Source organism: Cottoperca gobio, unplaced genomic scaffold (assembly GCF_900634415.1).
Source record: "Cottoperca gobio unplaced genomic scaffold, fCotGob3.1 fCotGob3_242arrow_ctg1, whole genome shotgun sequence".
In the NCBI taxonomy this organism is placed as follows: Eukaryota; Metazoa; Chordata; class Actinopteri; order Perciformes; family Bovichtidae; genus Cottoperca; species Cottoperca gobio.
The window spans coordinates 197,722-225,661 of NW_021166867.1; the positions used below are offsets into that span (position 1 = coordinate 197,722).

General features: G+C 44.3%; 4 protein-coding genes across 4 annotated transcripts; all 4 read right to left on the reverse strand.

Moving 5' to 3' along the window:
* Window positions 1-11,556: 11,556 nt before the first annotated feature.
* LOC115005042 (uncharacterized) lies at window positions 11,557-14,343 on the reverse strand. Its single transcript, XM_029426828.1, has 2 exons — window positions 12,120-14,343; window positions 11,557-11,756 (listed from the first exon to the last, which is right to left on the reverse strand). Exons 1-2 carry the CDS (start codon window positions 13,611-13,613, stop codon window positions 11,622-11,624), a joined length of 1,629 nt encoding a protein of 542 aa, XP_029282688.1. The 5' UTR covers window positions 13,614-14,343; the 3' UTR covers window positions 11,557-11,621.
* On the reverse strand, window positions 14,299-16,758 carry LOC115005032 (FH2 domain-containing protein 1-like). The gene is made up of 4 exons (XM_029426818.1): window positions 16,290-16,758; window positions 15,738-15,827; window positions 14,417-14,928; window positions 14,299-14,319 (listed from the first exon to the last, which is right to left on the reverse strand). Exons 2-4 carry the CDS (start codon window positions 15,745-15,747, stop codon window positions 14,299-14,301), a joined length of 543 nt encoding a protein of 180 aa, XP_029282678.1. The 5' UTR covers window positions 15,748-15,827; window positions 16,290-16,758.
* A 1,206-nt stretch (window positions 16,759-17,964) lies between these two features.
* On the reverse strand, window positions 17,965-20,751 carry LOC115005041 (uncharacterized). Its single transcript, XM_029426827.1, has 2 exons — window positions 18,528-20,751; window positions 17,965-18,164 (listed from the first exon to the last, which is right to left on the reverse strand). The coding sequence occupies exons 1-2, from the start codon at window positions 20,019-20,021 to the stop codon at window positions 18,030-18,032; spliced, it is 1,629 nt and encodes a 542-aa protein (XP_029282687.1). The 5' UTR covers window positions 20,022-20,751; the 3' UTR covers window positions 17,965-18,029.
* A 3,131-nt stretch (window positions 20,752-23,882) lies between these two features.
* Window positions 23,883-27,159, reverse strand: LOC115005039 (uncharacterized). The gene is made up of 2 exons (XM_029426825.1): window positions 24,936-27,159; window positions 23,883-24,572 (listed from the first exon to the last, which is right to left on the reverse strand). Exons 1-2 carry the CDS (start codon window positions 26,427-26,429, stop codon window positions 24,438-24,440), a joined length of 1,629 nt encoding a protein of 542 aa, XP_029282685.1. The 5' UTR covers window positions 26,430-27,159; the 3' UTR covers window positions 23,883-24,437.
* Between the last annotated feature and the right edge of the window lie 781 nt (window positions 27,160-27,940).

Genomic DNA, 27,940 nt, shown 5'->3' on the forward strand with positions numbered 1-27,940 from the left:
TTTTCCTAAAAACCAATAAAAGTGCAAAAACACAGGTATAAAACATTGGGCCTAAAAACACTGAATCTAAAAACGCTAGGCTTAAAACACAGGGCTAAAAACACAAGGCTTAAGACAAGGGTTAAAAGACTAGGCTTAAAAAAGACAGCGCTAAAAGACACAATGTTAAAACCAACAATTAAAATCACTAGAACCAATTTAAAAGCGGTACCGGTCGTGTGCAGTCGAGTGGCGTCCTGACGTTCGCAACGTAGTTGCTTCTTCAGAGGAGTGTGGTGAGCAGCACGGCTGGGCTGTTTTTATATGACAGCAGGTGTGTGAGTGATTGGATAATTGGCACCTGGTGTGTGTGTCTCTAAGTGTAGAGGTAGAAGGTGCCAATTATCCGTGTAGTGGAAGTAAAAAAGCAGATTTATAGCTCCACGGATAGGGCTCAGGGTTGGCAGATGGGGGACCAGGGTTCGAATCCGACTGACCCCAGGCTGTGAAAATAAAACTCAAAACAATAAATAAACAAAATGATGAGTGTATGGGCGGTGCCTATGTGCAAGGAGTAGGGGAAGACGACAAGTGGGGGAGGAAGAGAAGTGAGGGTTGGAGAGGATACTGGGGGATTCTGGTGACCGTGTTGGGTGTACAGAAGATGTAGGTGTAGTGTAAATCAGTCCAGATCAGTGGCACTGGCAGGGTTAGGTTTGGGGTAGGGTTGTGGTTAAGGGATACAGGGATGTGTTTTGTTTGCACTGGCCAACAGATCTGTGGATGGGTGTTGCAAATGTATGAGAATGTAAGGTGAATACTTACCAGGGGGGGATCCTGGGCACCAAGCAGAGTACTTAAGTTATGTACTATGTGTTAGCATTTAGAGTCTACAATTGGAGATGTGTGCACCAAGATTCAAAAATGAGTTTAGCTGTGTTTGAGGTCCAAGTGATGTTATCAGTTTCAGTAAAAAATGTGTCTGCTGGAATTAATGGAAGGATGTTGTGGTGTTCGGACAATGTGTTGTTTATGACTGTAAGGTTATGTTGTTGTGTTTGAGTGAGGTGCGGTGAAGATTGAAGCAGAGGGAAGTGTGTGGAGGCATGGGGGAAGGCAATGGCAGCATGTCTGAAGAGTGACTTGAGCTGTTTTGTAGTCGTCTGCTTGGGGTCCTGATCCCGATTGTTGATCCCGATGGAGAAAACAACAATCTTGACAGTCAAATTGGGCTTAAATTTCTTTATTATTTCAAGCAGATGGTATACTTTAGCCCCTGGGTAGCCGTCAAGCTGGATATGAGGGTTGTTGTGAGGGGGGATTCTAGAGATGTTGGAATCCCCCAGTATCAGGACTGGCTTGTCGGCTTTGATGGTCCAGTCCTGTACTCTCCGGTGTGGTCTGGCGACGTGGCAGGTGGGCGTGAATGGGGATGGAAGGGAAGGAGTGAATGGTGCCTGAAAAAAAGGATGGTTAGGAAGGGGGGGGAGGGGGGAGGAGGGGGAGAAGGAAAGAGAAGAGGAGAGGGAGGGAGAAGGGGGGGTAGGTGGGTAGGGAGTCCTGGGGAGGCTCGAGTCCAGAGCTGCAGGTGTGCTGGTCTCCAGAGGGGGCCCGCCAAGCAGCACGGCCCCGTCGGACTGGACACAGGAGGGTTCAGTGAGGTTTGCGGTGCAGGCTGTTTGACCTTCCGGATCCTTGTCATCATATACCCTCCTGTGGTTGCGTGGTATGCAGTCCGACGGAGTATGCCGACCCGCAGAGCCCGAACAGGAACCAGCAACACCTGCAGGGGAAAGGCAGAGGGGGGGAGAAAAAAAATTAAAGAAAGTGGTAGGGGGTGTGTGGACTCGAGCCTCCAACCACCTGTGTCGTGTACCACCCGGTGACTTGAAAGAATTGCGTGTGGTGAGGGTGTCGTCTGCCCATTTAAGACGAGTGGGCGGGGGAGATGATGTGGCTAGGTTCAGTGCTCAGGGTTGCTGTGAATTCAGAGGAGAGGTAAGAGGAGGGATAGTGGGGGGTGTGGTAGCCGGAGTGGTCAGGGTCTGGGGAAATGCCAGGAGGGGAGTGATGGTTGGGGTCAGGAGAGGGGTAGTGGTGAAGGTCAGGGGTAAGATGAGGGGCAGGGCTAGGAGGGGGGTGGTTGGAGTCAGGAGAGGGGCAGTGGTGAAGGTCAGGGGTAAGGTTGGGGTCAGGGTCAGGGGCTGGGGAAGGGATAGGAGTGACCGGTGTGCAGGTAGGGGGTGTGCTTCGGGGACCTAGAAAAAGGGAAAGTCTGGTGGGGGATTGTGCGCTGGGGAGGTGAGGGAACTCTTCCTCCGAGATGGGAGGAAGGGGGGTGTACCACTGACCAATAGTGCGGGGGGGGTGGGATGGGAGGGCGGGTGGTGGGGGGTGCAGTCATGTTGAGTGTGTCATGTACAATGTGTGAAGTGTCTGCGGTCAGCCTGGGGCCATATCTCTTCCTGGCCCAACCCATGGCAATTTGAAGTGCCATGGGGTTACGGGGTGTATGTATGAGTGTGTTAATGGTGTTCTGGTAATGTTGTTGCAAGATGGTCATGTTTGTGTGCATCCAGTTTATTGTGTTTGTATGTACCTGTGTGCGTGTATGTTCTGTGGGTGTAGAGGGCTTGATGAAGTCTGTAAGTCGGGTGACTTGCTTCATCATGCCCGGTGGAAATGTTTGTGTTGTGAGAGCCCTATCCGTGACCTGTTTGTGGTGGATTGCTTGAATTAGCTTAAAATACTGCTTACTAATGTGTCTGGTTTGTGAGTCTGGTGGATGGGTGAGTGTGGGGTATACTTGTGTGTCTGAACCTGTAAATCTATGTGTGGTGTTTCTACGTGTTCTGGTGTTGGGTATGTGTGTGCGTGGTTGTGTGGTGTTTGTGTTGTGTGTGGTGTTGTGTGTGGTGTTTCTGTGTGTGCGCCGTGCATACTCACCACCTCCACTCGAATGCACAGCCTGGCCCCTGTTAAAAGACATTTTAATCTTGGATTTACTGGGCTCTTACCTAATCCGGCGCTGTGTTGGGGCAGATGGTTGGTGTCCCTCAGGTGGTAGGACAACGCCGGAATGTTCGTAGTTTGCTCCGGGTTGTCCTATGGAGTACTCAAGCAGAGCTGGTATCTTGATGTTTAAAAGTTCTTTTTTTGCTTGGTTTCCAGGGTTAGGGTTAGGGTTAGGGTTAGGGTTAGGGTTAGGGTTAGGGTTAGGGTTAGGGGTTAGGGTTAGGGTTAGGGTTAGGGTTAGGGGTTAGGGTTAGGGTTAGGGTTAGGGTTAGGGTTAGGGTTAGGGTTAGGGTTAGGGGTTAGGGTTAGGGGTTAGGGTTAGGGTTAGGGTTAGGGTTAGGGTTAGGGTTAGGGTTAGGATATTATAAATCGATAACCCCCCCCGCTTCGTCCAACGACTGGGCGGTTTGAATAGGGAGTTAAAGGCAATGCACTGGCCGACGCAAGTTAATCTGCAGCCCGTGTTCCAATATCCTATGCCTGTTAGTTCCTGTCATATAGTTAGTATTCCATCTGGGATTACTCTGTGACATTACTCTTCTCTTTAATTTCTTATCGTTGTTATTTAGGTCTTAAGTTGTAAAGGATGGTGCTATATTCAATTTGATTACCAGTCCGTACCTCATAGGTAGACACTAAACAACAGAGAGAACTCTTTGTAGCAGCCGAGCTGACCACAGTACGTGCTCACCAAAAGGGATAGGATATGGTTACGTCATTTGATTTTTGTGTCATGAAGTTTGTCCTGAATGGGCTTTGAATAGTGACATCGAATATTTATTAGCGTTTTGATGTTCGGTTACCCGTCAGTACCCACAAAGTTAAACACCTGCAGCAGAGTTATCTTCGCGGCAGCCAAGCTGACCACGGCAGGTGCTTCCGTAGGTTCAAAGACCAGGTCATACCGTTGAGTTATTTGTCATATACGGTCCCTTATTGGGTTTATTTATTTGACATTGTATTCTCCTAAAAGGTTGATAACTTAATCTTTGGAGTTGTATTCTGTAGTTTCATTTCTGAAATTGAGAGAATGAGGATCATATTCATTATAGGATATTTCATTTCTGAGATTGTGTGAAATTGTATTCTTTCAGGGGATCATTTTGAATTTTATGTTCCGATCGCTGTCCAAGGTGCTAATCCAGGGACAGCAGAGGTGTTATTAAAGGAGATTCTCTTTTAAGCTTTGAAGTTTTATTCTGTAGTTTCACTTCTGAAATTAAGAGAATGAGGATCATATTCATTATAGGATAGTTCTTTCTGAGATTGTATGAAATTGAATTCTTTCAGGGGATCATTTTGAATTTTATGTTCCGATCGCTGTCCAAGGTGCTAATCCAGGGACAGCAGAGGTGTCATTAAAGGAGATTTTTTTCAATCTTTGAAGTTGTATTCTGTAGTTTCATTTCTGAATTTGAGAGAATGAGGATCATATTCATTATAGGACATTTCATTTCTGAGATTGAGAGAATGAGAGGTTGAGGATCATATTCATTATTGGGTGTTTAATTTCTGATATTGTATTTTGGTATTATATAACATATATTAAAAATATACATCATATAACATTTATGTGGACTTTGTGTTGTGGGTACACTTCTTCAGTTATGGACCACAGAATCACCGGATGTTTCGGCCATTTATCATAATACACCCTCATCTGTGGGAGGCCCCCGCTGAGGTTGATCAAACCCTCGCAGTGTGTCCCGTAGCCAATTGATTCCCGGTATTTTCCGGTTTTGATGGACGTTTATTAGTTTTCAGTTGGTGTTTGAGGTATCATCCTAACACTCGTATTGATACGTATACGGAATTTGAATCTCGTAAATATTGTTGAGGTAAGTATAGATTTATGCTTTCAAAGTCGGATTTTGGTATTGAGTTGGATATAAACAATATTATAAAAGATAAATCAGATCAAATATATTATAAGTATTGAAAGCATACTTACCACCTGGTCACTAAGATTCATTGTTATCACCGTTAGGTTACTTGAATCTAGTGAGTACAGGCTTGTGGTTCTGGAGTTTCAAGTTCCTGGTCTCAAGGTCAAGGTCAAGCCAGGATGATTAGTCAAGATCGACAGAAAATGAAGATATTAATTAGACACATATTATATATTATAAAGGATAAATAATCTTGGTAGAAAGAGGAATAAACATTAAGTAATTAAGATTAATATTAAGTAATATTAATCCATTTACTTAACTAATCAATATTTTTAAACAACAAAATCCCATGTTCCATACACCGCACAACTATAGGATATGTCGAGGCAAACGAAACTTACCCATCAATTTGACTTGAACGGAGAAGCTTCGATGCCCTTTTTAGGCTAAAATCCGACTGAAATCAATTCTGGTAACAGTAGTTACTCTCATGGTTCGTTTGTAAAATTATAAAAAAACTTAAAAACTGAATTTTGAGTAGGTTTATGGGTTGGAAAGGAATAAGTGGAGGTGTATATCTAATTTCTGGACTTTGAAATAGCAGATAAGTACTTTTTTTTGACTAAAAGAAAGGAAAACGATTTCTTACCCCAGTGCATCTTGGGTAATAGGCTAATACAGCTATTTCCATTAATATTAGTGATATAAAGTTAAAATTTTATGATTAAAAACAAGAGTTTAGGATTAGGAAGTGATAGAGAGTGATAGAAGACACTCCCAAGGTTTTTTGGTAAATCATTTGTTGTCAATAAATGAGATATAAGTTTGTCAGGTGCTGCAGCAGTCTGTCTCCCCCATCTGGGGTGTGCATTCAGGGTAATTGTGCTTAACAGCGCTGTCATTAGTAAAAGTGGTCAGATGGAGAAATTAATGATAAAAATCAGGAATGATAGTTAGGGAGGAATGGAGAATGGTAAGGAAGGGTGGAGGAGGTATTCTGAGATTGTTTTGGAGTAAATAGTTGAAATAGGTTGTAAATGACAAGATGGATGCCAAAATTAGCCATAAAAATAGCTGTAAAATAATGTAAGACTTTTTTTTGAAACATCTGATGTACATTTTGTCGGGATGGATAGGGTTAGGGTTAGGGTTAGGGTTAGGGTTAGGGTTAGGGTTAGGGTTAGGTTTGGGGAAGGGTTGTGGGTAAGGGATACAGGGGTGTGTTTTGTTTGCACTGGCCAACAGATCTGTGGATGGGTGTTGTAAATGTATGAGAATGTAAGTAGAATACTTACCAGGGGGGGATCATGGGCACCAAGCAGAGTACTTAAGTTATGTACTATGTGTTAGCATTTAGAGTCTACTAGGGTTAGGGTTAGGTTAGGGTTAGGGTTAGGGTTAGGGTTAGGGTTAGGGTTAGGGGTTAGGGTAGGGTTAGGGTTAGGGTTAGGGTTAGGGTTAGGGTTAGGGGTTAGGGGTTAGGGTTAGGGTTAGGGTTAGGGTTAGGGTTAGGGTTAGGGTTAGGGTTAGGGTTAGGGGGTTAGGGTTAGGGTTAGGGTTAGGGTTAGGGTTAGGGTTAGGGGTTAGGGTTAGGGTTAGGGGTTAGGGTTAGGGTTAGGGTTAGGGTTAGGGTTAGGGTTAGGGTTAGGGGTTAGGGTTAGGGTTAGGGTTAGGGTTAGGTTTAGGATAGGGTTGTGGGTAAGGGATACATGGATGTGTTTTGTTTGCACGGGCCTACCGATCTGTGGATGGGTGTTGCAAATGTATGAAAGTGTAAAGTGAATACTTACCAGGGGGGGATCATGGGCACCAAGCAGAGTACTTAAGGTATGTGTTATGTGTTAGTATTTAGAGTCTACAATTGGAGATGTGTGCACCAAGATTCAAAAATGAGTTTAGCAGTGTTTGGAGTCCAAGTAGTGTTGTCAGTATCAGTAAAAAATGTGTCTGCTGGAATTAATGGTAGAATGTTGTGGGTTTTTTTCAATGTGTTGTTTATGACTGTAAGATTTAGCTGTTGTGTTTGGGTGAGGTGCGGTGAAAAGTTGAGCAGAGGGAAGTGTGTGGAGGCATGGGGAAAGGCGATGGCAGCATGTCTGAAAAGTGACTTGATTTGTTTTGTAGTCGTCTGCTTGGGGTCCTGATCCCGATTGTTGATCCCGATGGAGAAAACAACAATCTTGACAGTCAAATTAGGCTTGCATTTCTTTATTAATTCAAGCAGATGATATACTTTAGCCCCTGGGTAGCCGTCCAGCTGGATGAGGGGGTTGTTATGGGGAGGGATTCTGGAGATGTTGGAATCTCCCAGTATCAGGACTGGCTTGGCGGCTTTGATGAGCCAGTCCTGCACTCTCCGGTGGGGCCTGATGATGTGACAGGTGGGTGTGAAGGGGGCTGGAAGGGAGGGAGTCGGTGATGGCTGAAAAAAAGGATGGTTAGGGAGGGAAGGAGGGGGAGGGGGAGGAGGAGAAGGAAGGAGAAGAGGAGAGGGAGGGAGAAGGGGGGTAGGTGGGTAGGGAGTCCTGGGGAGGCTCGAGTCCAGAGCTGCAGGTGTGCTGGTCCCCAGAGGAGGCCCGTCATGCAGCACGGCCCCGCCGGACTGGACACAGGAGGGTTCAGTTAGGTTTGCGGTGCAGGCTGTTTGACCTTCCGGATCCTTGTCATCATATACCCTCCTGTGGTGGTGTGGTATGCAGTCCGACGGAGTATGCCGATAGCAGAGCCCAAACAGGAACCAGCACTACCTGCAGGGGAAAGGCAGAGGGGGGGAGAAAAAAATTAAAGAAAGTGGTTAGGGGGTGTGTGGACCCGGGCCTGCACCCACCTGTGTCGGGTGCCACCAGGTGATTTAAAGGAATTGAGTGTGGTGGTGGGGTCGTCTGCCCATGTAAGACGAGTGGCGGGGGAAATGATGTGACTGGGCTCCGTGCTCAAGGTTTCTGTGAATTCAGAGGAGAGGTGAGTGGTGTCAAGATAGTGGTGCGGTCACCGGAGTGGTCAGGGTCTGGGGAAATGTCCGGAGGGGAGTGGTGGTTGGGGTCTGGAGAGGGGTAGTGGTGAAGGTCAGGGGTAAGGTGGTTGGGGTCAGGAGAGGGGCAGTGGTGCAGGTCGGGGGTAAGGTTGGGGTCAGGGTCAGGGGTTGGGGAAGGGATAGGAGTGGTCGGTGTGCAGGTAGGGGGTGAGGAGTCGGTTTGGACCTCGGAAAAGGGAAAGTCTGGTGGGGGACTGTGCGTCGGGGAGGTGAGGGAACTCTTCCTCCGTGATAGGAGGAAGGGGGGTGTGTCTCTGACCAGTAGTGAGGGGGGATGGGACGGGGGTGCGGGTGGTGGGAGGTGCAGTCATGTTCAGTGTGTTAGTGTACTATGAGTGTAGTGTCTGTGGTCAGCCTGGGGCCATACCTCTTCCTGGCCCACCCCATGGCAATTTGGAGGGCCATGGGGTTACGGGGTGTATGTTTGAGTGTATCAATAGTGTTGTTGTAGTGTTGTTGTAGAATGGTCATGTTTGTGTGCATCCAGTTTATTGTGTTATCATGTATGAGACTATGTGTGTGTTCAGTGGGTGTGGATGGCTTGATGAAGCAGGTGAGTCTATTCACCTGCCTCATCATGCCAGGTGGAAATGTGCGTGTGGTGAGAGCCCTATCCGTGACCTGCTTGTGATGTATTGCTTGTATGAGCTTAAAATATTGTTTGCTGATATGTCTGGTGAGTGCGTCTGGTGGATGGTTGAGTGCTGGGTGTATGCGTGTGTCCGAGGTGGTGGATCTATGTGTAGTGTGTCTATAATGTCTGATGGTGGGTGTGCGTGTGCGTGGTTGTGTGGCGTTTGTGTTGTGTGTGGTGTTGCTGTGTGCACGCCGTGCATACTCACCAAATCCACTGGAATGCACAGCCTGGCCCCTGTTTAAAAACATTTCAATCGTGGATTTAATGGGCTCTTACCTACTCCAACGCTGTGCTGAGGTCCCAGGTGGTGGACGTTTTCTCAGGTGGTAGGACAATCCCGGAATGTTTGTTCAGATCCGGGTTGTCCTGTGGAGTACTGGTAGAGAGCTCAGGTTTGGAGTTTAAAAGTTCTTTTTGTTTTATTCCACGAGGCAGCAGGAGGGCAGAGCCCACACCAATAATTAAAAGTTTTTATCTTTATTGTTAAAAATTTAAAATATGGTTTAAAAAGGAAACCAAAGAAGTGTAAATACACTGGTAAAAAAACAATGTGTCTAAAAACACTGAATTAAAAAACACTAGGCCCAAAACACAATGCCACAAACACAAGGCTTAAAACACAGGGTTAAAAGACTAGGTTTAAAAAGACAGTATCAGAAAACACAATGCTTAAAACCAACAATTAAAATCACTACAATCAAAGTAAAAGGGGTACCGGTCGTGTGCAGTCCCGTGGATCCCTGACGTTTCGCAACTGCGTTGCTTCTTCAGAGGGATATGGCGAGCAGCACGGCTGGGCTGTTTTTATATGCGGACAGGTGTGTGTGATGTGATTGGATAATTGGCACCTGGTGTGTGTGTGTCTCTCTGAGCGTAGAGATGGTAGGTGCCAATTATCCATGTGTTGAAGGTGAAAGAGCAGATCTATAGCTCCACGGATAGGGCTGAGGGCTGGCAGACGGAGGGCCAGGGTTCGAATCCGACTGACCCCAGGCTGTGAAAAAACTTAAAACAACAAATCAACAAAAAGATGTAGTGTGTGAGTGTAGGCAAAGAGGGAAAGAGAAGAGGAGTGGGGGGGTAGGAGAGGCACTAGGGGATTCCAACAACCTGATGGGTGTACGGAGGATGAGTGTGGTGTAAATCAGTCCAGATCAGTGGCACTGGCAGGGTTAGGTTTGGGGAAGGGTTGTGGGTAAGGGATACAGGGGTGTGTTTTGTTTGCACTGGCCAACAGATCTGTGGATGGGTGTTGTAAATGTATGAGAATGTAAGTAGAATACTTACCAGGGGGGGATCATGGGCACCAAGCAGAGTACTTAAGTTATGTACTATGTGTTAGCATTTAGAGTCTACAATTGGAGATGTGTGCACCAAGATTCAAAAATGAGTTTTGCTGTGTTTGTGGTCCAAGTAGTGTTGTCAGTATCAGTGAAAAATGTGTCTGCTGGAATTAATGGTAGAATGTTGTGGGTTTTTTTCAATGTGTTGTTTATGACTGTAAGATTACTCTGTTGTGTTTGGGTGAGGTGCGGTGAAAAGTGAAGCAGAGGGAAATGTATGGAGGCATGGGGAAAGGCAATGGCAGCATGTCTGAAAAGTGACTTGAGTTGTTTTGCAGTCGTCTGCTTGGGGTCCTGATCCCGATTGTTGATCCCGATGGAGAAAACAACAATCTTGACAGTCAAATTAGGCTTGCATTTCTTTATTAGTTCAAGCAGATGATATACTTTAGCCCCTGGGTAGCCGTCCAGCTGGATGAGGGGGTTGTTATGGGGAGGGATTCTGGAGATGTTGGAATCTCCCAGTATCAGGACTGGCTTGGCGGCTTTGATGAGCCAGTCCTGCACTCTCCGGTGGGGCCTGATGATGTGACAGGTGGGTGTGAAGGGGGCTGGAAGGGAGGGAGTCGGTGATGGCTGAAAAAAAGGATGGTTAGGGAGGGAAGGAGGGGGAGGAAGGGGAGAGGGAGGGAGAAGGAGAGGGGTGCGTGGGTAGGGGGTCCTGGGGAAGCTGGAGTCCAGGACTGCAGGTGTACTGGTCCCCAGAGAAGGCCCGCCAAGCAGCACGGCCCCGCCGGACTGGGTTAGGGTTAGGGTTAGGGTTAGGGTTAGGGTTAGGGTTAGGGTTAGGGTTAGGGTTAGGGTTAGGGTTAGGGTTAGGGTTAGGGTTAGGTTTGGGTTATGGTTTGGGTTTGTGGTTCATGTTTATGATTTAGATGCGCTGGCCTACTGATCTGTGGATGGGTGTTTGATGAATGTATGCTCTGTGTGTTGTGTCTGATTTACCAAAGGTGCTGTGGTGAAGAGGAACGGACGAGCTCTTTCCCTCGGGGGCTCAGGGTACGAGCCCGGGGCATGCCAACCCCAAAATACTGACCGAGGACCAGGGAGAGAGAAGAGAGACAGAGAAGCAAAAGGACCACATATAAAATTGTACATGGCAAACTGGCAAGGGGGCTGCCCCCCCCACACTGAGAGACCCGGGTACGAAACCCGGCCAAGGCCAAAATAAAAAAGAAAAAAGGATAAAAAAGGGGGGGAAAAAAAACAGGAAAAAAAGAAAAAAAGCCTGGCCAAGGCAAAGAAGGCCACAAAACACGCCAATTAATAAACATGCAAAATGAACATGCAAATTAATAAATACAATACCATAACAAAATAATTGAAAATATAAGCAAACAAGAGAATAAATAATGTAATCAATTGAGATTTATTAGACCAGCATAAAGATTTAATAATAAAAAGACAGGGAATAAAATACAGAATAAACACGGTAAAAGGTAATATAAAATAAGTGCTAATAAAATAAGTGCTAATAAAAACATGCTAAAATCATGCAAATTTGAAATAACAAGAAATTAAATAGTAAATGTTGGTCCATAAAAATCAAGATTATTAAGTGCTAATAAATAAACATTAAATACAATTAATAATAAATAAATATGCTATGGCATGCACATATATATATATTTAAAAAAAACATATGACATAAAAAAAATTATATAAAATAAAGATTAAAAAATGTGGAGGCCGTCTCAGGGGAGGTTATATTAATTGTATATTTTTTACGTATCATTCAGCCCCCTTGGTACAGTGGTGCCAAGTCTCTCGATCCATACCTTCTCCGCTCTCTTCCTTTGCCCCGTGGTCCAACGGTCATTGGACTCAAGACCAGATATAATAAGGCTGCTGGGGGGGTGCTGTTGGAAATGGGTTATTAGGGGAGTGGAAAGTACACCTTTCCCAATGCAGTATAGATGCTGTTTTAAACGGATGAGCAATCGATGTTTGGTTTCACCAATGTAATGTTTATTGCAGGTAGTGCATGTAATGATGTATATGATGTTGCTATGACTGAGGGAAAAAGTACCAAGGGAGGGGAAAGATGCTGAACTATGATGGTTATGTATGAATTTCCTGTTTGTATAATACTGACTATGGTGTATGTGGGGTGGAACTTTAAAACTGGTGAATTGAGAATGTATTAATGTGTTGTGTAGACTATTGTTTTTCCTGAATGCTGAAATGATTTTGTGATTTTTGAAGGCTGGGTGTTGTTGTACCTGTAGGAAGTTTTGTTTGATGGTATGGTGAAGTCCGGTTATTCTGTGGGAAAAAGTAGAAACAAATGGAATAATCTGCTGGGGATCCATGGGGGTGGAATGAGGTTGTAGTAGTGTAGATGGGTTGATGGTCCGCCGATTGGGATGGCCTCCAACTCCTGGGTAGGGGTAAGAATTAGGATTAGGCGTGATGGGTGGGGGGTTAGGATTAGGATACAGACCCTGGTTCGGGTAGGGGGAGTGGGGGGAAGGGGAAGACAGGGATTTTGAGGAAGTAGGAGGTGGAGGCCACGTCATGCCGGAAACTGGAGATGACAACTGGGTATCTGGAAGACAAGAGCGAGCAGGAGCGAGAGATGACAAAGTGGTGGTTTTTATTGTTCTAAGGAATCTTTTTCCGTAACCTCTGGTTGTGAGGCTACGGAAAAGGATTTGTGTGGATGTATGGAAATCTGTTAATTTAGATGAAATGCGGTAGAATCTAATAATTTGTGATTTAATAATACCTTTAAATGTGTGTTTTGGATGATAGCTGGCCTTGTGTAAAAGTGCATGTGTATCTGTGTCCTTAAAGTAAACCTTAGTGAGTAGTCTATTCTGTGTATTGTTTGATTGTTGAAAGAAAACTGTAGTGTCCAAAAAATTAACCTGTTGTGCATTTAATATATATGTAACTGTTATGGATGGATGGTGGTTATTGAGAATGTTGATGAATTCTGAAAAAAGTGCGGCATCATGAGGCCATATACCGAAGATATCATCCAGATATCTAAGGTAGACAGAGGGTTTGTGTGGACACTTCGCCAGTGCTTCTCGCTCCCACTCGCTCATGTAGATATTGGCGTAGGATGGTGCATATCTCTGACCCATGGCTGTCCCGCTGACCTGGAGGAAATGATTGTTATTGAAAAGAAAGTCATTATTATTTAAACAGATACTAAGGAGTTGGAGTAATTCTGAATCCGGTCTATGTTTATCTGGGTACTGATTAAAAATGGATGATACTGTTTTAAGGCCCAGAACTGTGTTTATGTTTGTATAAAGGCTGTTTATGTCAATGGTGAAAAGAAGGGAATGAATGGGGACAGCCATGGGTCTGATGAGATCAAGGAAATGGTATGTATCCTTGATGTGACTGGGGTGTTTGGTGGAGAGGGGGCCCAAGTAGTGGTCGATGTATTGTGATATATTGTAGGATGTACTGTTACAATCTGAGACAATTGGTCTACCGGGAGGAACTTCAAAGGGAATAGTCCAGGTTATTGATTCCTTGTGTATTTTTGGGAGCAGATAAAAGTAGCGGGGACGTGGATGATCTGGACCGAAGAGGTAGTTTTTTTGCTTGGCATTAAGAAATTTGTTTTGATAAAGGGATTGGATTATTGTTCTGAGTTGTATCTGTGTTTGTGGTTGTAGGCTCTGTTGTATTGGTTTATAATGTTGAGTGTTTCCTAATTGTCTATTGGCTTCTAAAAGATACTGTTGGCGGTCCATGATTACAATTTTGGAGCCTTTATCGGCTGGCTTGATTATAATATTTGGGTTATTGATAAGTTGTTTTAAGGCCCTGCGTTCGGTCTCCGGCAGATTATCTGAGACATCTGCCGGAGGCCGATATGTGCGCAGGGCCTGTCTATCTGTTTTAATAAGGCGTTGGGTTCTGATGTCCAATTGGGACAGCGGGGGCTCCCAATTGGAGGGGTGTGTGAATGGTTTTGAGTTGAATTGTGGTTTGAAATGAAAATAGTCGATGAGTTTAAGTCGTCTATGGTATTTGTGAAGGTCCCTTTGAAGTTCCTCCCAGTCATGTTTTACGGGGCGTGGAACAAATGTTAACCCCCTCTCCAAAAGTTGCTGCTGTGAAGTGGAAGGGGTGAATAATTTGGACAAATTAAGAATATTAGAAGTGTTAAGGTTGGTATTGGGGTCCGTGAAATTGGATTTATTGTGTTGATCTGTGTTGATTACCGGATTGGGTTTATTGATTATTGTAAATTTAGTTGATTACACCAGTTTTCAAAGATTAATTTGGCCGTGTGTGGTGTCCAGTGAATGTTGTCCGGTGTTGTGGTAAACATATCGTGTGGGATTTCTGTGAGAAAGTCAAAATGTGTTGCCATTGTGTTATTGATGAATTTGAGATTGTACTTTTGCTTGTCGGTGAGTCGAGGGGAGAAGTTCATGATGGGAAATTTGATTGCTGCATTGGGAAAGGTGGTTTGGGCCTGTTTGAAAAGTGCTTTTAATTGTTTGGTGGAGGTAAATTTAGCATCCTGATCTTTATTATTGATGCCTACGGAAAAGATGACTATTTTGGTGAATGGATTTGGGTGAGCTTTTTCGCAAAGCTGTAGGAAATGGTATGCAGTGGCACCGGGGTAGCTGTCCAGTTGTATTTGTGAATTAGTATGAGCCGGTATTCGGTTGATGTTGGAGTCGCCTAACACCAGGACTGGTTTACGTCCCTTAAAGGACCAGTCCTGGAGTTTTCTTTGGGGTCTTGCAATGTGGTACGTGGGGCGATACATTACCGGCAAAGAAGAGATGAGTTGTGGTGGGGGAGATGGAGGTGAAGGTGGGGGAGACGAGGGACCCGGAGGGCTTTGGCTCAGGTCCATAGGCGGGCTGGCACCCGGAGAAGACCGTCCGGACGACACGATCCCAAAGGATGTTTTAGTGGAGGGTTCAGAATGGGTTCTTTTTATGGTAGGTTTAACCTTCAAAGGCCCTTTCATCACTGGCCCTCCCTGTTGTAAGTAATCCCTCGGGATCTGCCGACCAACAGGGCCCATCCGGGCACCAGCACCACCTATAGGAGAGAAATGGAGGGAGGAAATAACATCATTAGTTGTCACAGAGATGTTCGACAAAACGTTCTTGTGACTTGATGGAGGTGGTGATGTATATGCATTAGTCCGGTTGGGCAAAGATGGGGCATGGACCTGAACCTCCACACTCCGAAGTCCCTTGGTATTCGTTAATTTGCTTGTGTAAGCCCGAGGAGTTATGGGTATGGTTGGAGATAGCTGGGGGTTGACGGGATCCGCTTGGGTGACTTGTGTTTCGGTTCTGGTCTTGGTCCTTTGGGGTAGTGGGGTGGATGCCGTAGGCCCAAAAGATGCTTGTTGAGGCTGAGCTGGGAGGGGTAGGAGAGCTAGTCTCTGTGGCTGACCGGGTTGTAATTTCTGGGGACCAGGGTGAAAGAGCTTGCCAAACATTGCTTGGGACAACCGCTGTGGATGAAGGGGAGGTCGGGTGATTTGGGCCCGCCTATTTTGGCCAGTCCAGGGGTGTACAGATTGAGGGTTGACCGTTCTAGATGTTGTAGACCCACACATTTGTACCTGAGGTGAGGACTGGGGAGGCGGGCCGCGTTGATGTTGAGCCGAAGGTTCCGATGGTGGTTCCTTGAGACCCGAAAACTGCAGGAGTTTATGTGGGGCCTCTGCATTGGGCAGACGTGGAAAATTGGCATCAGTCGCTGCCTCCATAATGGTGGGCAGGGGGTTCACAAATCTATGTGCTGGTCTGTGAGGTGATGATGGGCTAAAATGGTCGCTATCTAGCATTTGAATCTCCAGGGTGTGGTGTACTGTATGTATTGTGTCTGTACTCAACCTGGGGCCATAGCGCTTCCTGGCCCAACCTATGGCGATCTGAAGAGCCAGTGAATTCCGAGGGGTAGTCCTGAGGGTGTCGATGGTCATCCTGTAATGTTCTTGTAATATGAGCATATTAGTCTCCATCCAATGTGTTGTGTTGTCCCTTATTCTGTTACGTGTATGTTCTGTTGGTGTAGAAGGTTTGATAAAATCTGTCAATCTGTGTATCTGTCTAGTCATGCCAGGTGGAAAGGCCTGCGTGGCAACTGCTTTATCCATAATGTACTTGTGATGTATAGCTTGAATAAGTTTGAAATACTGTTTACTAATGTGCCTAGTTTCTGCATCAGGTGGGTGATTAAGTGTGAGGTGAGTCTGTCTTCCTGTAGTTGTAGTTGTGTGTTGTTGTGATGTTGTTGCAAATGAGTGTGTGTTAAGCGACATGAGTGGTTGTGGTGTATGATTGCTAATGTCCCTATGTGTGAGCTGTGCATGTCTCCCTCTACCACCCTGCTGCACAATCATGTCTCTGTTTAAAAACATTCAATCGTTGGATTTGGGTTCTTACCTGGTCCGCTGTGGTTGGTTGTCTCAATGGAGTGGGATGTCGATGTTGAGAAGTCCCATAGGCCCCTGTGTGGCTAGGTAGCCCGAGATCCTATTGAGGCTTAGGTGTCCCAGTAGGCCCAAAGTTTGTCCAAAAAAGGTGTTTTTCCTGTTGGAATTTAAATCTAGCCCAGAGGAGAGCTCCAGAGACTGGATGAATTGTATTATCATCCAAAAAGTTCAGTTTATATCCATGTAGAGGTTAAAACTCCAGAGGTAGAACCCTCCACCAACGATAAAATTGATACTTTATTAACAATTAGATTTAAAAAGAGTTAAAACAACAATTAAAACAATGTGTTGTATTAAAATTTGCACTAAAAGAGTCAATTCAAAGTGCAGTAAAGTAGAAGAAGTTACCCTGACGTTTCGCAGTCTTTGTTGCTTCTTCAGAGGAGTATAGAGAATGCACAGCTCAAAGGTGTTTTGAATGTTAGGAGAGGGCAGTTAGTCCCGCCCCTAAGCTTCAATCAACCTATCAAAATGTTGTGTTGGGGCAGTGAAATTAGAATTTTGGGTAGAGACTGTATTCCAGATATGATTGGCCCATCCAAGGGGCAGAATGCCTAGTTCTTGCTGCTACCACTAGGATATAAGATGCTTGATCGAACTGCAGTTTATTAAGCTGTTTAGCTCACTAGGCAAGGCGCAGGATCCCCAAGCGGGAGAGCGGGGTTCGAATCCCAGCCGACCCCAGGTTGGGGATGATTTTGGAATGATGTAAATGCAATGTATGATTAAAATTTTCCATTTGTAACTTGTGTGTGCAATATGAGTCAGTCCAGATCAGTGGCTCGGGCAGGGTTAGGTTTGGGTTATGGTTTGGGTTTGTGGTTCATGTTTATGATTTAGATGCGCTGGCCTACTGATCTGTGGATGGGTGTTTGATGAATGTATGCTCTGTGTGTTGTGTCTGATTTACCAAAGGTGCTGTGGTGAAGAGGAACGGACGAGCTCTTTCCCTCGGGGGCTCAGGGTACGAGCCCGGGGCATGCCAACCCCAAAATACTGACCGAGGACCAGGGAGAGAGAAGAGAGACAGAGAAGCAAAAGGACCACATATAAAATTGTACATGGCAAACTGGCAAGGGGGCTGCCCCCCCCACACTGAGAGACCCGGGTACGAAACCCGGCCAAGGCCAAAATAAAAAAGAAAAAAGGATAAAAAAGGGGGGGAAAAAAAACAGGAAAAAAAGAAAAAAAGCCTGGCCAAGGCAAAGAAGGCCACAAAACACGCCAATTAAATAAACATGCAAAATGAACATGCAAATTAATAAATACAATACCATAACAAAATAATTGAAAATATAAGCAAACAAGAGAATAAATAATGTAATCAATTGAGATTTATTAGACCAGCATAAAGATTTAATAATAAAAAGACAGGGAATAAAATACAGAATAAACACGGTAAAAGGTAATATAAAATAAGTGCTAATAAAATAAGTGCTAATAAAAACATGCTAAAATCATGCAAATTTGAAATAACAAGAAATTAAATAGTAAATGTTGGTCCATAAAAATCAAGATTATTAAGTGCTAATAAATAAACATTAAATACAATTAATAATAAATAAATATGCTATGGCATGCACATATATATATATTTAAAAAAAACATATGACATAAAAAAAATTATATAAAATAAAGATTAAAAAATGTGGAGGCCGTCTCAGGGGAGGTTATATTAATTGTATATTTTTTACGTATCATTCAGCCCCCTTGGTACAGTGGTGCCAAGTCTCTCGATCCATACCTTCTCCGCTCTCTTCCTTTGCCCCGTGGTCCAACGGTCATTGGACTCAAGACCAGATATAATAAGGCTGCTGGGGGGGTGCTGTTGGAAATGGGTTATTAGGGGAGTGGAAAGTACACCTTTCCCAATGCAGTATAGATGCTGTTTTAAACGGATGAGCAATCGATGTTTGGTTTCACCAATGTAATGTTTATTGCAGGTAGTGCATGTAATGATGTATATGATGTTGCTATGACTGAGGGAAAAAGTACCAAGGGAGGGGAAAGATGCTGAACTATGATGGTTATGTATGAATTTCCTGTTTGTATAATACTGACTATGGTGTATGTGGGGTGGAACTTTAAAACTGGTGAATTGAGAATGTATTAATGTGTTGTGTAGACTATTGTTTTTCCTGAATGCTGAAATGATTTTGTGATTTTTGAAGGCTGGGTGTTGTTGTACCTGTAGGAAGTTTTGTTTGATGGTATGGTGAAGTCCGGTTATTCTGTGGGAAAAAGTAGAAACAAATGGAATAATCTGCTGGGGATCCATGGGGGTGGAATGAGGTTGTAGTAGTGTAGATGGGTTGATGGTCCGCCGATTGGGATGGCCTCCAACTCCTGGGTAGGGGTAAGAATTAGGATTAGGCGTGATGGGTGGGGGGTTAGGATTAGGATACAGACCCTGGTTCGGGTAGGGGGAGTGGGGGGAAGGGGAAGACAGGGATTTTGAGGAAGTAGGAGGTGGAGGCCACGTCATGCCGGAAACTGGAGATGACAACTGGGTATCTGGAAGACAAGAGCGAGCAGGAGCGAGAGATGACAAAGTGGTGGTTTTTATTGTTCTAAGGAATCTTTTTCCGTAACCTCTGGTTGTGAGGCTACGGAAAAGGATTTGTGTGGATGTATGGAAATCTGTTAATTTAGATGAAATGCGGTAGAATCTAATAATTTGTGATTTAATAATACCTTTAAATGTGTGTTTTGGATGATAGCTGGCCTTGTGTAAAAGTGCATGTGTATCTGTGTCCTTAAAGTAAACCTTAGTGAGTAGTCTATTCTGTGTATTGTTTGATTGTTGAAAGAAAACTGTAGTGTCCAAAAAATTAACCTGTTGTGCATTTAATATATATGTAACTGTTATGGATGGATGGTGGTTATTGAGAATGTTGATGAATTCTGAAAAAAGTGCGGCATCATGAGGCCATATACCGAAGATATCATCCAGATATCTAAGGTAGACAGAGGGTTTGTGTGGACACTTCGCCAGTGCTTCTCGCTCCCACTCGCTCATGTAGATATTGGCGTAGGATGGTGCATATCTCTGACCCATGGCTGTCCCGCTGACCTGGAGGAAATGATTGTTATTGAAAAGAAAGTCATTATTATTTAAACAGATACTAAGGAGTTGGAGTAATTCTGAATCCGGTCTATGTTTATCTGGGTACTGATTAAAAATGGATGATACTGTTTTAAGGCCCAGAACTGTGTTTATGTTTGTATAAAGGCTGTTTATGTCAATGGTGAAAAGAAGGGAATGAATGGGGACAGCCATGGGTCTGATGAGATCAAGGAAATGGTATGTATCCTTGATGTGACTGGGGTGTTTGGTGGAGAGGGGGCCCAAGTAGTGGTCGATGTATTGTGATATATTGTAGGATGTACTGTTACAATCTGAGACAATTGGTCTACCGGGAGGAACTTCAAAGGGAATAGTCCAGGTTATTGATTCCTTGTGTATTTTTGGGAGCAGATAAAAGTAGCGGGGACGTGGATGATCTGGACCGAAGAGGTAGTTTTTTTGCTTGGCATTAAGAAATTTGTTTTGATAAAGGGATTGGATTATTGTTCTGAGTTGTATCTGTGTTTGTGGTTGTAGGCTCTGTTGTATTGGTTTATAATGTTGAGTGTTTCCTAATTGTCTATTGGCTTCTAAAAGATACTGTTGGCGGTCCATGATTACAATTTTGGAGCCTTTATCGGCTGGCTTGATTATAATATTTGGGTTATTGATAAGTTGTTTTAAGGCCCTGCGTTCGGTCTCCGGCAGATTATCTGAGACATCTGCCGGAGGCCGATATGTGCGCAGGGCCTGTCTATCTGTTTTAATAAGGCGTTGGGTTCTGATGTCCAATTGGGACAGCGGGGGCTCCCAATTGGAGGGGTGTGTGAATGGTTTTGAGTTGAATTGTGGTTTGAAATGAAAATAGTCGATGAGTTTAAGTCGTCTATGGTATTTGTGAAGGTCCCTTTGAAGTTCCTCCCAGTCATGTTTTACGGGGCGTGGAACAAATGTTAACCCCCTCTCCAAAAGTTGCTGCTGTGAAGTGGAAGGGGTGAATAATTTGGACAAATTAAGAATATTAGAAGTGTTAAGGTTGGTATTGGGGTCCGTGAAATTGGATTTATTGTGTTGATCTGTGTTGATTACCGGATTGGGTTTATTGATTATTGTAAATTTAGTTGATTACACCAGTTTTCAAAGATTAATTTGGCCGTGTGTGGTGTCCAGTGAATGTTGTCCGGTGTTGTGGTAAACATATCGTGTGGGATTTCTGTGAGAAAGTCAAAATGTGTTGCCATTGTGTTATTGATGAATTTGAGATTGTACTTTTGCTTGTCGGTGAGTCGAGGGGAGAAGTTCATGATGGGAAATTTGATTGCTGCATTGGGAAAGGTGGTTTGGGCCTGTTTGAAAAGTGCTTTTAATTGTTTGGTGGAGGTAAATTTAGCATCCTGATCTTTATTATTGATGCCTACGGAAAAGATGACTATTTTGGTGAATGGATTTGGGTGAGCTTTTTCGCAAAGCTGTAGGAAATGGTATGCAGTGGCACCGGGGTAGCTGTCCAGTTGTATTTGTGAATTAGTATGAGCCGGTATTCGGTTGATGTTGGAGTCGCCTAACACCAGGACTGGTTTACGTCCCTTAAAGGACCAGTCCTGGAGTTTTCTTTGGGGTCTTGCAATGTGGTACGTGGGGCGATACATTACCGGCAAAGAAGAGATGAGTTGTGGTGGGGGAGATGGAGGTGAAGGTGGGGGAGACGAGGGACCCGGAGGGCTTTGGCTCAGGTCCATAGGCGGGCTGGCACCCGGAGAAGACCGTCCGGACGACACGATCCCAAAGGATGTTTTAGTGGAGGGTTCAGAATGGGTTCTTTTTATGGTAGGTTTAACCTTCAAAGGCCCTTTCATCACTGGCCCTCCCTGTTGTAAGTAATCCCTCGGGATCTGCCGACCAACAGGGCCCATCCGGGCACCAGCACCACCTATAGGAGAGAAATGGAGGGAGGAAATAACATCATTAGTTGTCACAGAGATGTTCGACAAAACGTTCTTGTGACTTGATGGAGGTGGTGATGTATATGCATTAGTCCGGTTGGGCAAAGATGGGGCATGGACCTGAACCTCCACACTCCGAAGTCCCTTGGTATTCGTTAATTTGCTTGTGTAAGCCCGAGGAGTTATGGGTATGGTTGGAGATAGCTGGGGGTTGACGGGATCCGCTTGGGTGACTTGTGTTTCGGTTCTGGTCTTGGTCCTTTGGGGTAGTGGGGTGGATGCCGTAGGCCCAAAAGATGCTTGTTGAGGCTGAGCTGGGAGGGGTAGGAGAGCTAGTCTCTGTGGCTGACCGGGTTGTAATTTCTGGGGACCAGGGTGAAAGAGCTTGCCAAACATTGCTTGGGACAACCGCTGTGGATGAAGGGGAGGTCGGGTGATTTGGGCCCGCCTATTTTGGCCAGTCCAGGGGTGTACAGATTGAGGGTTGACCGTTCTAGATGTTGTAGACCCACACATTTGTACCTGAGGTGAGGACTGGGGAGGCGGGCCGCGTTGATGTTGAGCCGAAGGTTCCGATGGTGGTTCCTTGAGACCCGAAAACTGCAGGAGTTTATGTGGGGCCTCTGCATTGGGCAGACGTGGAAAATTGGCATCAGTCGCTGCCTCCATAATGGTGGGCAGGGGGTTCACAAATCTATGTGCTGGTCTGTGAGGTGATGATGGGCTAAAATGGTCGCTATCTAGCATTTGAATCTCCAGGGTGTGGTGTACTGTATGTATTGTGTCTGTACTCAACCTGGGGCCATAGCGCTTCCTGGCCCAACCTATGGCGATCTGAAGAGCCAGTGAATTCCGAGGGGTAGTCCTGAGGGTGTCGATGGTCATCCTGTAATGTTCTTGTAATATGAGCATATTAGTCTCCATCCAATGTGTTGTGTTGTCCCTTATTCTGTTACGTGTATGTTCTGTTGGTGTAGAAGGTTTGATAAAATCTGTCAATCTGTGTATCTGTCTAGTCATGCCAGGTGGAAAGGCCTGCGTGGCAACTGCTTTATCCATAATGTACTTGTGATGTATAGCTTGAATAAGTTTGAAATACTGTTTACTAATGTGCCTAGTTTCTGCATCAGGTGGGTGATTAAGTGTGAGGTGAGTCTGTCTTCCTGTAGTTGTAGTTGTGTGTTGTTGTGATGTTGTTGCAAATGAGTGTGTGTTAAGCGACATGAGTGGTTGTGGTGTATGATTGCTAATGTCCCTATGTGTGAGCTGTGCATGTCTCCCTCTACCACCCTGCTGCACAATCATGTCTCTGTTTAAAAACATTCAATCGTTGGATTTGGGTTCTTACCTGGTCCGCTGTGGTTGGTTGTCTCAATGGAGTGGGATGTCGATGTTGAGAAGTCCCATAGGCCCCTGTGTGGCTAGGTAGCCCGAGATCCTATTGAGGCTTAGGTGTCCCAGTAGGCCCAAAGTTTGTCCAAAAAAGGTGTTTTTCCTGTTGGAATTTAAATCTAGCCCAGAGGAGAGCTCCAGAGACTGGATGAATTGTATTATCATCCAAAAAGTTCAGTTTATATCCATGTAGAGGTTAAAACTCCAGAGGTAGAACCCTCCACCAACGATAAAATTGATACTTTATTAACAATTAGATTTAAAAAGAGTTAAAACAACAATTAAAACAATGTGTTGTATTAAAATTTGCACTAAAAGAGTCAATTCAAAGTGCAGTAAAGTAGAAGAAGTTACCCTGACGTTTCGCAGTCTTTGTTGCTTCTTCAGAGGAGTATAGAGAATGCACAGCTCAAAGGTGTTTTGAATGTTAGGAGAGGGCAGTTAGTCCCGCCCCTAAGCTTCAATCAACCTATCAAAATGTTGTGTTGGGGCAGTGAAATTAGAATTTTGGGTAGAGACTGTATTCCAGATATGATTGGCCCATCCAAGGGGCAGAATGCCTAGTTCTTGCTGCTACCACTAGGATATAAGATGCTTGATCGAACTGCAGTTTATTAAGCTGTTTAGCTCACTAGGCAAGGCGCAGGATCCCCAAGCGGGAGAGCGGGGTTCGAATCCCAGCCGACCCCAGGTTGGGGATGATTTTGGAATGATGTAAATGCAATGTATGATTAAAATTTTCCATTTGTAACTTGTGTGTGCAATATGAGTCAGTCCAGATCAGTGGCTCGGGCAGGGTTAGGTTTGGGTTATGGTTTGGGTTTGTGGTTCATGTTTATGATTTAGATGCGCTGGCCTACTGATCTGTGGATGGGTGTTTGATGAATGTATGCTCTGTGTGTTGTGTCTGATTTACCAAAGGTGCTGTGGTGAAGAGGAACGGACGAGCTCTTTCCCTCGGGGGCTCAGGGTACGAGCCCGGGGCATGCCAACCCCAAAATACTGACCGAGGACCAGGGAGAGAGAAGAGAGACAGAGAAGCAAAAGGACCACATATAAAATTGTACATGGCAAACTGGCAAGGGGGCTGCCCCCCCCACACTGAGAGACCCGGGTACGAAACCCGGCCAAGGCCAAAATAAAAAAGAAAAAAAGGATAAAAAAGGGGGGAAAAAAAAACAGGAAAAAAAAGAAAAAAAGCCTGGCCAAGGCAAAGAAGGCCACAAAACACGCCAATTAAATAAACATGCAAAATGAACATGCAAATTAATAAATACAATACCATAACAAAATAATTGAAAATATAAGCAAACAAGAGAATAAATAATGTAATCAATTGAGATTTATTAGACCAGCATAAAGATTTAATAATAAAAAGACAGGGAATAAAATACAGAATAAACACGGTAAAAGGTAATATAAAATAAGTGCTAATAAAATAAGTGCTAATAAAAACATGCTAAAATCATGCAAATTTGAAATAACAAGAAATTAAATAGTAAATGTTGGTCCATAAAAATCAAGATTATTAAGTGCTAATAAATAAACATTAAATACAATTAATAATAAATAAATATGCTATGGCATGCACATATATATATTTAAAAAAAACATATGACATAAAAAAAATTATATAAAATAAAGATTAAAAAATGTGGAGGCCGTCTCAGGGGAGGTTATATTAATTGTATATTTTTTACGTATCATTCAGCCCCCTTGGTACAGTGGTGCCAAGTCTCTCGATCCATACCTTCTCCGCTCTCTTCCTTTGCCCCGTGGTCCAACGGTCATTGGACTCAAGACCAGATATAATAAGGCTGCTGGGGGGGTGCTGTTGGAAATGGGTTATTAGGGGAGTGGAAAGTACACCTTTCCCAATGCAGTATAGATGCTGTTTTAAACGGATGAGCAATCGATGTTTGGTTTCACCAATGTAATGTTTATTGCAGGTAGTGCATGTAATGATGTATATGATGTTGCTATGACTGAGGGAAAAAGTACCAAGGGAGGGGAAAGATGCTGAACTATGATGGTTATGTATGAATTTCCTGTTTGTATAATACTGACTATGGTGTATGTGGGGTGGAACTTTAAAACTGGTGAATTGAGAATGTATTAATGTGTTGTGTAGACTATTGTTTTTCCTGAATGCTGAAATGATTTTGTGATTTTTGAAGGCTGGGTGTTGTTGTACCTGTAGGAAGTTTTGTTTGATGGTATGGTGAAGTCCGGTTATTCTGTGGGAAAAAGTAGAAACAAATGGAATAATCTGCTGGGGATCCATGGGGGTGGAATGAGGTTGTAGTAGTGTAGATGGGTTGATGGTCCGCCGATTGGGATGGCCTCCAACTCCTGGGTAGGGGTAAGAATTAGGATTAGGCGTGATGGGTGGGGGGTTAGGATTAGGATACAGACCCTGGTTCGGGTAGGGGGAGTGGGGGGAAGGGGAAGACAGGGATTTTGAGGAAGTAGGAGGTGGAGGCCACGTCATGCCGGAAACTGGAGATGACAACTGGGTATCTGGAAGACAAGAGCGAGCAGGAGCGAGAGATGACAAAGTGGTGGTTTTTATTGTTCTAAGGAATCTTTTTCCGTAACCTCTGGTTGTGAGGCTACGGAAAAGGATTTGTGTGGATGTATGGAAATCTGTTAATTTAGATGAAATGCGGTAGAATCTAATAATTTGTGATTTAATAATACCTTTAAATGTGTGTTTTGGATGATAGCTGGCCTTGTGTAAAAGTGCATGTGTATCTGTGTCCTTAAAGTAAACCTTAGTGAGTAGTCTATTCTGTGTATTGTTTGATTGTTGAAAGAAAACTGTAGTGTCCAAAAAATTAACCTGTTGTGCATTTAATATATATGTAACTGTTATGGATGGATGGTGGTTATTGAGAATGTTGATGAATTCTGAAAAAAGTGCGGCATCATGAGGCCATATACCGAAGATATCATCCAGATATCTAAGGTAGACAGAGGGTTTGTGTGGACACTTCGCCAGTGCTTCTCGCTCCCACTCGCTCATGTAGATATTGGCGTAGGATGGTGCATATCTCTGACCCATGGCTGTCCCGCTGACCTGGAGGAAATGATTGTTATTGAAAAGAAAGTCATTATTATTTAAACAGATACTAAGGAGTTGGAGTAATTCTGAATCCGGTCTATGTTTATCTGGGTACTGATTAAAAATGGATGATACTGTTTTAAGGCCCAGAACTGTGTTTATGTTTGTATAAAGGCTGTTTATGTCAATGGTGAAAAGAAGGGAATGAATGGGGACAGCCATGGGTCTGATGAGATCAAGGAAATGGTATGTATCCTTGATGTGACTGGGGTGTTTGGTGGAGAGGGGGCCCAAGTAGTGGTCGATGTATTGTGATATATTGTAGGATGTACTGTTACAATCTGAGACAATTGGTCTACCGGGAGGAACTTCAAAGGGAATAGTCCAGGTTATTGATTCCTTGTGTATTTTTGGGAGCAGATAAAAGTAGCGGGGACGTGGATGATCTGGACCGAAGAGGTAGTTTTTTTGCTTGGCATTAAGAAATTTGTTTTGATAAAGGGATTGGATTATTGTTCTGAGTTGTATCTGTGTTTGTGGTTGTAGGCTCTGTTGTATTGGTTTATAATGTTGAGTGTTTCCTAATTGTCTATTGGCTTCTAAAAGATACTGTTGGCGGTCCATGATTACAATTTTGGAGCCTTTATCGGCTGGCTTGATTATAATATTTGGGTTATTGATAAGTTGTTTTAAGGCCCTGCGTTCGGTCTCCGGCAGATTATCTGAGACATCTGCCGGAGGCCGATATGTGCGCAGGGCCTGTCTATCTGTTTTAATAAGGCGTTGGGTTCTGATGTCCAATTGGGACAGCGGGGGCTCCCAATTGGAGGGGTGTGTGAATGGTTTTGAGTTGAATTGTGGTTTGAAATGAAAATAGTCGATGAGTTTAAGTCGTCTATGGTATTTGTGAAGGTCCCTTTGAAGTTCCTCCCAGTCATGTTTTACGGGGCGTGGAACAAATGTTAACCCCCTCTCCAAAAGTTGCTGCTGTGAAGTGGAAGGGGTGAATAATTTGGACAAATTAAGAATATTAGAAGTGTTAAGGTTGGTATTGGGGTCCGTGAAATTGGATTTATTGTGTTGATCTGTGTTGATTACCGGATTGGGTTTATTGATTATTGTAAATTTAGTTGATTACACCAGTTTTCAAAGATTAATTTGGCCGTGTGTGGTGTCCAGTGAATGTTGTCCGGTGTTGTGGTAAACATATCGTGTGGGATTTCTGTGAGAAAGTCAAAATGTGTTGCCATTGTGTTATTGATGAATTTGAGATTGTACTTTTGCTTGTCGGTGAGTCGAGGGGAGAAGTTCATGATGGGAAATTTGATTGCTGCATTGGGAAAGGTGGTTTGGGCCTGTTTGAAAAGTGCTTTTAATTGTTTGGTGGAGGTAAATTTAGCATCCTGATCTTTATTATTGATGCCTACGGAAAAGATGACTATTTTGGTGAATGGATTTGGGTGAGCTTTTTCGCAAAGCTGTAGGAAATGGTATGCAGTGGCACCGGGGTAGCTGTCCAGTTGTATTTGTGAATTAGTATGAGCCGGTATTCGGTTGATGTTGGAGTCGCCTAACACCAGGACTGGTTTACGTCCCTTAAAGGACCAGTCCTGGAGTTTTCTTTGGGGTCTTGCAATGTGGTACGTGGGGCGATACATTACCGGCAAAGAAGAGATGAGTTGTGGTGGGGGAGATGGAGGTGAAGGTGGGGGAGACGAGGGACCCGGAGGGCTTTGGCTCAGGTCCATAGGCGGGCTGGCACCCGGAGAAGACCGTCCGGACGACACGATCCCAAAGGATGTTTTAGTGGAGGGTTCAGAATGGGTTCTTTTTATGGTAGGTTTAACCTTCAAAGGCCCTTTCATCACTGGCCCTCCCTGTTGTAAGTAATCCCTCGGGATCTGCCGACCAACAGGGCCCATCCGGGCACCAGCACCACCTATAGGAGAGAAATGGAGGGAGGAAATAACATCATTAGTTGTCACAGAGATGTTCGACAAAACGTTCTTGTGACTTGATGGAGGTGGTGATGTATATGCATTAGTCCGGTTGGGCAAAGATGGGGCATGGACCTGAACCTCCACACTCCGAAGTCCCTTGGTATTCGTTAATTTGCTTGTGTAAGCCCGAGGAGT

What these genes read in the sequence shown, in the direction of transcription:
- LOC115005042 (XM_029426828.1), bottom strand. Translation starts at nt 13,613, where the DNA reads ATGGACCGCCAACAGTATCTTTTAGAAGCCAATAGACAATTAGGAAAC. An exon ending in TCAAACAAAACTTCCTACAG is followed by an intron (nt 11,757 to 12,119) that starts GTACAACAACAC and finishes CATTTCCAACAG; the next exon opens with CACCCCCCCAGCAGCCTTAT.
- LOC115005032 (XM_029426818.1), bottom strand. An exon ending in CCAAAATAGTCATCTTTTCC is followed by an intron (nt 14,320 to 14,416) that starts GTAGGCATCAAT and finishes TTCCCAATGCAG; the next exon opens with CAATCAAATTTCCCATCATG.
- LOC115005041 (XM_029426827.1), bottom strand. Translation starts at nt 20,021, where the DNA reads ATGGACCGCCAACAGTATCTTTTAGAAGCCAATAGACAATTAGGAAAC. An exon ending in TCAAACAAAACTTCCTACAG is followed by an intron (nt 18,165 to 18,527) that starts GTACAACAACAC and finishes CATTTCCAACAG; the next exon opens with CACCCCCCCAGCAGCCTTAT.
- LOC115005039 (XM_029426825.1), bottom strand. Translation starts at nt 26,429, where the DNA reads ATGGACCGCCAACAGTATCTTTTAGAAGCCAATAGACAATTAGGAAAC. An exon ending in TCAAACAAAACTTCCTACAG is followed by an intron (nt 24,573 to 24,935) that starts GTACAACAACAC and finishes CATTTCCAACAG; the next exon opens with CACCCCCCCAGCAGCCTTAT.